A 12,169-nucleotide genomic window follows, 5' to 3' on the forward strand; every position below is an offset into this window, starting at 1 on the left:
GAGGATTTGCATTCCATTAGTAGGTCACTGGAGTGGAAATCTTCAGACTTTAGAGAGGCCAGAACATTAAAAAAAGATGGAATTAACTTTAACTGCAAACTGAGTCAGCACAACCATTAATTCGGCTGCTTGGGTATGTATCATGCTGAGCTTTGGTGTGTGGGCTTCTGCAATGTTAGCAGTGAGTTTATAAAGCCTTGCAAGGACCAACTGATGGTTATCTATCATTCCAACCTTCGCCCTCACCACTGATATTCTAATATCTCCTGTGACTCAAAACCAGTATTGAAATGTAGGCAAAAGTTTTTGCTAAAACGAATGACTATGGATCTTTACTTAGAAAAGTTATATATAACATATTTCAAGGAAATTAATTTACATTGCACTTTATACACTAACAGTAATTCCTCATGTTAAGAAGCTATGTCCACAATCGATATAGAAAAAAATATCACAATGCCTCACATATTATCCTTCCACACTGAGAAAATACATCTTTCTGTGTATCTCCATAACCAATAGAAGTTGGCCAACTTCATTTTCTTCAGAAATAACAGTGGCATTATAAATGTTTTAAAATAAGTTTCTGAGGATGAAATATATTGAAATATTTTATATTTTCAAGCTACCTGTGTCACTCCTTGATTTCCGATAATCTTCACTTCCTTCTCTTATTCTATTCCACATCCTCTGAGAATCTCTGGTAGGTATCACCTCCTTTGGTCATCCCAGTGCGGGACAGTTCTTAACAACTGCCCTTCACTGATGCCTTACTCCACTGTTTCTCATCCTTGGAAATAAGGGCATTTGGGTCCATAGAGTTCCTTGTTGTGAGGGCTGTCCTGGGCATTGTAGGGTGCTTAGAACGATTCCTGGCCCTCTGTCCACTAGATTCCAGTAGCAACTCTGCATATGACAATCAAAAATATCTCCAGACCAAACCAAACAAAACATAACAAAAAATTCCAGACATTGCCAAATGTCCCTCCATATCAGAATCTTCCCTGGTTGAGAACCACTAGTTTATCTTCTACTAGAATCATTAGATTCTATCATAACTTTGCAAAATATGTAGGGACTGTGTTCATCAGGGTCCTGGCAGGAAACAGAACCTGCACGGTATGGGTCATAGACTTCTGTGATGCTTAGGGAAGTTGAGGGGCCCAGGAAATAGCAATAGCAGGAAGCCATTCCCTCCCCAAGGGCTGAAGAAGTAAGGAGAGGAAATCATGTTCCTGGAGTGCTTGAGCCATGTCCCAGAGGGCCTCTGGAGTTTGAAGGAGGAAGACAAAGCTGTAGCCAGTGACGTGACACTGAAGGAGAGAGCTCAGAAGATACCCCGACCCTGCCCTCCTCCTTAACCCTTGGATCACTAGCCAGTCCTAGCAGCAGCTTGAGCCCAAATGAAATCCCACCAGGAATGGAGTGATACAGCCCTAGGATTCAGCCTCCAGGAGCTCGGAGACAGACAGAAAATAGAATCTGTTGGGAGCAGTAGGGAAAAAATTATCCCCAATTTTAACATGGGAAACTGTGGTTTACAGATACAAAGTAAGTTGTCCAAGGTCAAGTAGCTCATGCACAGGGCAGACATTGATGTGCGCATCTATTGATGTGTACTGCAAAGGTATCCCTCAGGCTAATTTGTATGGTTAAACTGGCTTTCTCAGTTGAGACTATGAATTACTCAAGGTTATTGACTTTAGTGGCTGACAGATGCAAGAGGAGAATCCAGTTCTCATTCCTAATCTGGTGTTCACTTCTTTTATGTTGATCCATGGAAAGAACTTTAACAGCTGTCTGTCTGTCCAGCCCATTCTCAAACAGACAAACGTAGGAATGAAAGCTGTCTGCCAACCTGAAAAGCTTGTGGAAGCCTAGGTTTTGTATAGAATGTTTCAGTGGCATAGGCTGTTTTTCCAAGTTATTGGCACAGTTTTGTCTTGATTTTGGAAACTGCTCCAGCCTCTGTACTGGGTTAGGTGAGGGAGGAAGACTGGAATGAGAACAATGGGGTTGGGGCCCAGTCCTGGCTTTCATTCCTGGGCAGTAGGAGCAGCAGTAAAAATTCTACAAACCTTACCTTTCCCTTTTCATTCACCAATATCTTCAGTTACTTTCAGGTATCTAATCAGGTGGTCAGAGCCCTCGGACATAAAGAAGGTGTTAGGTGTTCATGTTTTCCAAATGCAGGGTCAGGCTCAGAAAGCACTAGTGTCTCACAGAAAACCCCACGTCTGGGAAGTGGTGTCACGTGGACTCAGTTCCGCATGTTCCCACTGAACGCGCAGTGCCTTTTCTGCACCACCCTTTGCGGGGATTAAACAATTGATGGACTCTTTCTGGACAGGCAATCTATGGCCATCTGTATGATGAACCCTAATGTTTAATCCATTAGGGTTCATCATGAAGTCATGCCCAGATCCAACTCTGAGAGCCTGATCTTTGTCCTAGGGTTATAAACAAGGCAACAGCAGGTACTAACATAGTTCAGGATTCCTCATTTTTCTCTTTCTAGCTTTTAGATAAATATATTTATCAGTTACAGCTTTGCAGAGACAAAAAATTGGTGTGATTAAGGGGATTTTAAAATAAATGTATAAAGGGGAAGAAAGTCTAAATGAATACATTTCCATTTTCTGTCTTTAATCCTAAGTGAATTGGATGCTAGTAATTCCGATTCAGACTTCTCCACAATAAAAAGTGGGTCGAACTCCTTTTAGTTTTTCCCCCAAACTGTTTACCTTTTTTGCTTCAAAGTGGGAGCCCAGGAAGTGACAGGTTTCAGGGGCCTAGTCCCGGGGCCTTCTGTTCTGCTTCCTAATTTCTGCCCTTCCCCCACTTTCTGCTTCCACTGTATTGTCAGGACCCCATCTTTTCACGTTTTAAAATATTTTCAGACATGAAATAAGTCTTGGAACATAAAAAATTAACTTGTTTTATTTCTTGAAACTGAACGTTCCCTTCAAGTTTGTGTTTCACCCAGCCAGTTCCCCAAAAGCCAGAATGCAAGCATTCTCGGTACAAGGAGAGGCCCCAGAGAGGCGGGATGGCGAGAACAGAGACAGAAACCTAAGGAGAGGTGTTTGACGTCTAAAAGCAAAGTCAATAAAGAGATAAATAAAACTGCGAGTTCTGCTTGTGGTACTTTCTGTAGTCTGACAAAGTATCAAATTCCTTCAAAGAGGGCCTTTTCACCCATCAAAAGTTCTACCTTAATTATAACATTGTGTCTGACACAGAAGATCAGCAGTACTCTAGGGGGAAATTTTATGATTTCTATGGTGTTCAGACATAAGCAAAGGTGTAGACTACCCAATTCCAGATCCCAGCTTCATCCCGTTTTACCTATGTGACCTTGGGCAAGTTACTTACCCTCGCTCTGTGTTTTGGTGTTTCGTGGATATGTTATAATCAAGCTATAAACAGAGTCTATGCCATATGGAGTTTTTATGGTTAAACAAGTTAATATTGACAAAGTATTTAGAATAGCAGTGGAAAATAGGAATCACCATATAAATGTTCCTCTCATCAGAAACATCCTTCCCATCGTCATCATCATCATTATCACTGATTTCTGCTACACAGAAATTTAATCTAGTATTTTCATTCTTCTAAATATAATGACTTAGAGTCCTAATAAATAATGACTAATTACAAAGCATCACTATTTAGAATAGCTTAATCAAATAAATAGCTAGCTGGCTAGCTAGCTGTATGTGTGTGTGTGTGTGTGTGTGTGTGTGTGTGTAGTGCATTTGTATTTTGGAACATTTAACCTAACTCATCACTGTTCTACTCTAAGACTTGGCCACCCTTCCTTTGTAGTTCCTTGTATACTCAGTGTACAGAAAGTTTTATCCAAAGTGATTCTACTTGGTTTGGTGTTATTATTATGGTGAGTATATTTTCCCAGGATTTCTGGTTAGAAACTTCGGACAAAGAAACCTTCCAGAAGTCAGAATTCGACATAAATTACATGCTACCAAGGTGTCTTCTTATTATCAGAAGTCAGGCCAGAGTCTCTAAGATCACATCAGGGTACTGCTTTTGTGGCTATTGAGTTTCACCCTTGAGAAAATTAAACGGACTGACGATGAGGGCATAATAAATCTTACCCTGACCCAAACATATAGTGATTAAATTCCCCACTAACAATCCAATGTTGTTAGCTAAAATAAGTACAAAACCTATGTTTTAACCCTTAATGTCACTTAACATTTAGAGAAGTGTAAAAGCATTTCACACATTTCATAACAGTAATTGCTATATGTGTCTGTTTAATTCACGGTCGATGCCTTATTTACGTGCTTCGGGTTTTCATTTGAGATAAGGGACCGAGTAAAGGGTGAGCCACTTTTTATACAAAGGAGCAACTGGCTCTCCATTTTTAATTTTTATCTATTTTCTTTGTCTCAATCCCCAGCCTCTGAGCCCAACTTGAAGGTGCGGTCCAGGTTAAAACAGAAAGTGGCAGAGAGGAGAAGCAGCCCCTTACTCAGGCGGAAGGATGGAAATGTTGTCCCTTCATTCAAGAAGCGAGTGTTTGAGGTGACAGGTAATTGAGGACTGGGCAGATGCACACTAAAAAATGCTGGTAGTAGGAATGAAAAACATTAGTTTAGAATGCATATGCCTGTTGCGTATTAAGAGTTATTTTGAGGAGGGACCTTTCTTGAAAGAAGATTATATTGAAAACTCACGAGTAGTTCAGCAAACCTTGCCATGCATTCACCAACTGTGTTAAACAGGAAATGAAGGGAAAACAGAAATATGTGTCAGTCTAGGCAGGACTAGGGAAGCCAAAGCTCACCTTAGTCTTTCCAGAAACAGGCAGGCCCTTTGGGGAATGCCAACCAGGAGAATATAACTTTTAATGAAATGTGATGAGAAATGAGCAGAGCGCGGTCTGAGAGGGGCACTTCCCCCTGCACTCAGACATGCGGCTACAAAATACATCTGGGAAAATGACACGACCTGGAGCAGCCAACCTTGACTTTTCAACAAACTTACAGAGCTCATAAATGACTTTATGTGTTTACTAGTGAACTGGGACTTACAGCGGGAGGGGGGTGCGTTGCCTTTTATGAAGGGAAAGAATCTGTCATATTCACTAGCCTCAAATGGAAGCGTTCTTATTTTTTTAGCTGCCCAGTTAGTAGTGGGGTGAACAGGTTAGGAAATTCAACCTGATGTCTTACAAAGCCCCCTAGTCCCAGTTGTACCTGGTCTGAAATTAGAGAAGACCTAGGGATACAAGACCCAAAAAGGCCAGCCAAAACAATAATGCCGGCCACTGTTTATTGAGTACCTACTTCGAGCTACACACTTGGGACTGCTCATTTCCTTTGCTTGCATCAATAAAGTGGCAATCTACAGTCGTTTTTCTCCGTTCTCAAGGAAAAATGTGTTTATAGCAACGTAGTCAGTCCATATATTATTTCTCCACGACCAGCTCTCATCCTTAGCAGATTAAAAAAATACATTTGTTTTCTATATCTCCTTTGGCAGTGATGGAGTCTAGTTTGGGGGTTAATATACAGAATACTAATGGAAGATATTAGTTTGACAGGTTATATAGGTGGGAAGAGTTCAATCTCCTAATCAATCCTGACAGATTAATATGTTTATCTGAAGACAAGTGTTAGTGGGAAAATTTTTTCTTGAGGGATAAAAATATTAAATAAGTGAAAATTATTTTACTGGAGTTTACATTTACTTTACAATATCAAATACAACCACTAATTTAGGCCGAATGAATTCTAAATTAAGAGTTAATAGGGTTTTTTCATAATAGAAGTCCTTGGTGGGGGTGGAGAGTTGGGGAGTGAATCTGTCTTAATGAATACAAAGAATAATGAGCATGTCAATCATCTATTATAAATAGATATAAGTAATTTTTCTAATTGGAGAGAGTAAGCTCTTTCATAATAGAAAAACTTGAAGTAAATAGAAATCCATATATATTGCTTTTTTTTTTGCTTTAGAATCTTATCATCTAAGGTCATATTTGTCCCAATGTTCTTTTCTGTCTTCCAATTAATCTCTTTTCTTGATCATAACTTTTCTCCACAGTCACATTTTCTTTCTTAAGAAATTTCAGTGGAATTTAACTTAATACCTATCTGAGTTATGACTGATTCCCATTTGTGAGGGTTACAGTTTGCGAGGGTTTTACTCAAGTTTCTTTACTCTCGAAATGTTACGTTTCTCTCTTCCTAATTTTGTAAGGTAATGACCCCCTTTTCTGAGGAAATAATGTGTATTCAAAGAGAAGCCTGTCATTTATTAGACACACACTTCTGGTCAGTGAGTGGGGCCGTGTGGGACTCTGGCAGGTATTTTTAACTGGATTGTTGTACTTATTCGAAATATGCTTGGAGACTCCGAACCACAGGACACACAGCTTCCTTCACCGATCCTTCTTGTCCTTTCTCTGCCAGTTCTCATGTCATTTCGATGAACTCTGCTGGGGTCTTAATGCTAAATATTTTTGCAGTCCAGTCAAAAGGCATGGTAGCATCACAGCACTTGAATTACTACTGCATTTTGCTCTCACTTCTCTTCTCTCTTCTCCAGTTCATAGGCCCAAGGTCAGCTGTTTCACACCGAAACCATGTCTTTGCTCCTGGCTAGCATGGGAACCACTTGCCATCTTCCTCGTTTTCAAATTCAAGTTTTCTGCCCGTCTCCCCACCAAGACCTTGTTATTTTTTTAGTTCTAAGCCTTGACAACTCCCTGTGCCCAGGGTGCCCTCTCCTCCAATCTCCACTTCTCCATCGTCCTCATTTCCTGAACTTTTAGTAAAGCCCCAATTGCAGTCTCTTCTTTTCTGAGACTTTTCTCAGTGTTCCTAGAAAGTCAGTTGCCACCTTTCCTCACAGACCCTTCCCAGTGGGAAGTTGTAGGATCGTGTTCCAGTATTTGCTGCCTTGAATTCTAGGGCTTATCACAGTAATTTCTACGTAAGGAAATCCTTCTGACTCTCACATTTGATAATATAGATAATGTAATTTTAAAATGACAAGACAGAATGTTTAAGACAATAGCTTTTTGTTGCCATTTTTAAAGATAGGATATGGGAATGAGACATCAATGAAAAATCAGCACTTAGTCATACAGGAAAAACGAGAGTTAGGAGTCTGGGCAGAATAGAAGCTCCTAGGAGAAATTTTTTTTAAATGTGCATTTTCTTTTAAAGAAAAATAACTAAGAAAGAGGCAAAGGTAAAAAAGCAGGTTAATCAAAATGTTTGCAAGATATATAGACAGAAAGTGAGCAAGATGTGTTTAAAGTGTTATGATACCCGAGACCTGATGAAACGCACAGTAAGGAGGGGCAAGATCAGAGTCCTGTCATCCATCTCACGTTCTTTCCATTGGCAGGGTACCTCTGTGTGGAGAAATCTTTGTAACAGAAAGCTGAAATTTAGAGGTTTTCCAAGGGAGGGTGAGCAAATATTGCCTGCACGTTGGGAACTCCTTTTCCTTGGGGGACGGGTGGTGAGGAGCCAGGCTTTGATCTTAGAGATGGTGTTGGACCTGCCATGAGAGAGGTGGAGGAGAAGGTGAATAAGGAATCATGAAGGGAGAAAGTGACCCCTAACCTGGAGTAGGCGATTTGGATTTGAATGCAGACTACAAGAAGGGCGGTAACAGGAAATCACTGCAGCCTCATTTAGGAAACTGAGGAATGTGAACCAACCTATTTAAAATGCAGCAGTACTATCAGAGGGCCCTGAAACGAAACCTGAAGGTCATTAGAGAAGTCAGCCTTCTGCACGTCTGCACCCAGATGAGGTTTGGACTTTTAGACTTTCGTGTTGCTGTAGAAGTACATTCTGGAACTTGCTTCCCTCCCTCTGACCTTCAGCCACCTTTGGCCAAACTGTTCTGAACCAGCCCTGGGAAGGAGCCAGTAGGACCAGTTCCTCTCTTTCTGGCTTGTACTTTGTGCCTTCGGAAGCTCTGGCTGTCTTCGTCTTCCTTGGGGTACAGTTGGGGTCTTCCTCTGAATCTGGGTCTCCCAGAGTCACATTTTTTTTAGATTCCAAATAAACTTCAAAACTCTTTTATAGTTTCAGGCCTTCATCCGTGGGTAGGAACGTGGTGAAACTCATCCCACTGTGATCTGTCTCACTGTAACAGTGGCAGGGGTGTCCGGCCCGTGGCCCGTGGGCTCTGAATGTGGCCCAACACAGCATCATAAATTTACTTAGAACTATTTGGGTTTTGCTCATCAGTTTTTGTTAGTGTCTGTGTATTTAACATGTGGTCCAAGATAGCTCTTCGTCTTCCAGTGTGGCCCAGAGATGCCAGTAAACTGGAGACGCCTGGTAGGGGAAATTTTTGAGAGACCACTGTAGCAACTCAGAAGTATTATGAGACTTTTGCTAAAGTCCCTGAGAGAAAAAGGAGTGTTGAAGGCTTAAACTGAAATGACGGTGGTCAGAGGTAGATGAGAGATGGTGTAAAGAACAAAATAAACTGGCCTCGTAACTGACTAGTTTGGGGGTAAGGAGGGAAATGAGAGTGACTCCAATGTTAGTGATAAACAGAAAGCAGAGTACTTGTAATATTGGAATACATGGAATTTACTTCACATATAAAGAGAGGTTAAGAATGTCCAGCATCCCAAAGGGATTCAGGCTGGATTCAATGAGAGGTGATGGCAAGAAATATAATGGTCAGGAGGGTACTCTGCCTAAAGTTGACAGTGACATTGTTGAATGATTTTGACAAAGGAGGGAGAATGGGGAATAAGGCTCCAAGCTTAGGTGGAATATTCCCCAAATTCTTCACCATTCTTTTTATTATCTGAAATGGAACTTGTCATTCAGTTAGGACATGGAAACAATGTTCAATGCTACATATGCCTTAGAGAATAAGTAGAGTTCTATTTTTGTGTGTTTCGTGAATGTATTTGTACTTCATGGTGTTTTTCAGAATCCTCTGTCAGTAGCGGTTCTCCAGGGTCTGGTCCCAGTTCACCAAACAATGGGCCAACTGGAAATGTTACTGAAAATGAGACTTCGGTTTTGCCACCAACTCCTCATCCTGAGGTAAGACTCTTATTATTTTGGTTCTTTTAAAAATTAGATATTCCTCAATGAGCCCCCTCAAAACAAAGTGATATTTCTGAATTGAAGTTTAGAGCCACCCATTCTTAGTGATTTTTCTTATAAATTTATAATGTGTGGAATTGAGTAAACTTGATCTTGTTTACAACATTTGGATGTCAGTCAGATTTGAAAATACTGAAATGCAATCCTCAACACATGTGCGCACACACACACACACAATAATGCTGAGTATGAACTGCCCAGTTGTATAGCTCAGTAGTCCTTCTGCTTGGTTCTTGGTTATTCTGATTGGAATAGACACATCAATAGGTATAAAAACAACCTCCTACAAACCTCAAAGAAGAACAGCATAGAAAAGTAGGTTTTATTCACTTGACCTGAAGAATGATGAAAAAAGAATTGGAGGATTATAATTAAAGAACACTGTGCTCCACTTGCAAACATATACTGAGGACCATTATGTGCCTGTCATTTTGCCTAGCAGTGAGGACATAAAAATGAGTAAGATATAGACAGTGTCCTTCAAGAATGAAGTATCAAAGGAAATTGGTCTAAACAACTTGGTCATTTTATCGTGGTTGTATTCAGTCAAGTTTATTAACCTTTGTTTTTCAGTGCATGACTTACTGAAACCAGTGATGATAAGAATAGAGTGAGTTAGGAGTCAGCAAGAATTTGTCTATGTAGTTTCGGTATTAGGCTAAGCCATGGCAACAGTCTGGAAATAGCTGCTCTTATGGAGTCAGCTGGTTTGAAGTCACCATCAGTCGAATGAAATTCTTCTTCTCTTCTGTCATTATAATGCCCCCTTACCAACCATTGCTCTATGCAGGGAAAGCTGGTGCAGTAGCTTCTCATTTATAAGAAGTGCCATCCTTCTTCCCTTGTATTTTCCACAGTCATAGTCCCTTGGGGCTGGAATAGACCAATCAGGTCTCTGATTCTTGCATCACCCGAATAGCTTTTGTGATATGTATAATAATTATCAAGCTTCTACTAGAACACTCCTACTGAACAGGGAACTCACTTCACTGTCCCCTAAGATAACACTGTTGAGTTGGTACACTGAGCGTGACTGATAGAAATGTCTTCTGTACCTTATGGCACAATCTGTGTCTTTGTAATTTTGTGCCCACGTGCACATACATTTGTAATAAGTTATTTATAAATCATAAAATTATGAGGCTAAAATATAATAGAAAGTAGAAAACCAGAACTTATCCTGGATAAGCAAAGGACTGAAGCCAGTGAAGCCATTTTTGCTGTGAGGACATGTGTGTACCTGAGTTTTAGTTCTCAGGGCTGCACAGAACTCAGGATGTAGAAAGTCAAGGTCAATACCAACCAAAGAAGCCCATCTAACAGGAGACCCTCCACACGTTAAGCTGGGATCCCAAAGGCCCATGTCTGTGCTACATGGACACCTCCACCCCCAGAGGTGTCCCGATGGGACCTGCAGTGAGGCTGAATCTTTCCCTTAGAAGCGGTAACCAGAAGCTAATCTTTGCATGGAGTTGTAGCCTAAATGTCCATAACCTCAGACTGTTAATTTGGTTTAAAAGTGCCCCAGAACCTCAGACTGTTAATTTGGTTTAAAAGTGCCCCAGGTTTGTAGTTCCCCTGAGTTTCTGGAGAAAGCAAATATAGACCCTCTCTAGGGAAATACACTTTATTCAAGATTTCAAAAAATTTCCCTCAAATTTCCAAGGAAAATGAGCAGAGTAGAAAAATGTTCTGTTGCTCGTAACTATCTTTTTGTGTGAAGAATAGCAATTCTGGCCTTCACATTGTCTCCAGGTCCTTCATCTATTTCTTATCACCATATTGTTGTTCCTCTTTCTCCTTTTTTGTAACCTTTTCTAAAATACTGTACCTGCTGGAATAAACACCTTGCCCATATTCACGGCCATAGATGTAAGTGGGACTCTTGGACTGTTGGTTATAGGTATTGTATTTATTAGCACAAAAATATCTGCAGCTTTGGTCAGTTTTCTGCAACTCTTCAGTTAATTTACAGGAAAAGAACAACTTGGTAACAATTATTTTTTTAAAAAGTTCAGTTTCCCATTTGTGCTCATTTTAAAGAATTTGATAGTGGCGATGTTGGGTGGCCCTAAAGTGTTTAGCTCTAGGTGAATTTTGTCTCTTTGGAAAATGAAAACAACAAACGAAACTACGTTTGACAGCGTGCTTGATTTTTGGAAATTCATTGTCAGTGCAGAGAGGTGCAGAGGCCACTTTCCAGCATGACAGTATTTTATAGGTTCAGAAAGAGCAGTGCACTGTTTGATCTGGAAACCATATGTAGTAAAAGTGTATTTTTAAAAGTCAAGGGCGTGATGAACACAAAATTTAGCATGGCTGGGCGAGGAAGGGGAGTTAGTGACAGGGCTGGTCACCAAAGAAGATACACACATTCATTCATTGTAAGTACACACACATGTGTGTGTATAGTACTCAGTACAGATAAAGGAACAACCGAGCAATATTATATACTCATGCAATTGGAAATAAATGGAAAAGGTGAGCTTTTTCTCTTGACTGTAGGCTTTTCATGACCTGTTAAATTAAAATTGGTGTCCCAGGTTGTAACTTTAAAGATCTGATCTTTAAATTTCAAAATTTATGCAGTAGAAAATATAAGTGAAAGGAATTTGCTTATGTTATTCAGTCTGTTTTGTTTTCCTCAAAGGTTTGCTGTCACAAATAGTTGTTTAGATGCCCAAGATTTTCAGCTCATTGTTGAACATATTCTGTAACCACAGACTTTCCTTCCACTCCCACCATTAAAAACAAAATGAAACAATACAAAACAAAACAAAACCAAAAAACCAGAAGGAAATGTGATTTAATGGAGTTTGAAAGAGCAGAGGTATTTATTTCTCCAGGTCAGTGACAGGACATTCACCTCCAGAGCTGGAAAGACTAGTTCAAAAGCAAGCAGTGACCTCATAATGAATTAATTGTGTGCCTGAACTGTGAACCCAAAGGCCAGGTGGGCAGACCTTTATGCACTGATGGGTAGCCTCTCCATGGCCCAGAACAAAAAATCCAGCCCTGATGGCTAACATGTGGTTTTCTGCCGC

General features: G+C 40.3%; 1 protein-coding gene across 9 annotated transcripts in view; it reads left to right on the plus strand.

Annotated features, from left to right (window-relative positions):
* The window catches only part of HDAC9 (histone deacetylase 9), an 835,653-nt gene that overhangs the window by 484,385 nt on the left and 339,099 nt on the right, over positions 1-12,169 (plus strand). For 7 of the 9 annotated variants that reach the window (XM_037056286.1, XM_037056279.1, XM_037056280.1 and 4 more), the window contains 2 exons: positions 4,427-4,558; positions 8,947-9,062. In XM_037056286.1, coding sequence (XP_036912181.1) covers positions 4,427-4,558; positions 8,947-9,062 — 248 coding nt within the window. The remainder of the gene's footprint in view (positions 1-4,426; positions 4,559-8,946; positions 9,063-12,169) is intronic. The other 2 variants (XM_037056284.1, XM_037056285.1) reach the window with 1 other exon arrangement.

Source organism: Sturnira hondurensis, unplaced genomic scaffold (assembly GCF_014824575.4).
Source record: "Sturnira hondurensis isolate 20B ecotype Veracruz unplaced genomic scaffold, ASM1482457v3 Scaffold0008897, whole genome shotgun sequence".
NCBI classification, from domain to species: Eukaryota; Metazoa; Chordata; class Mammalia; order Chiroptera; family Phyllostomidae; genus Sturnira; species Sturnira hondurensis.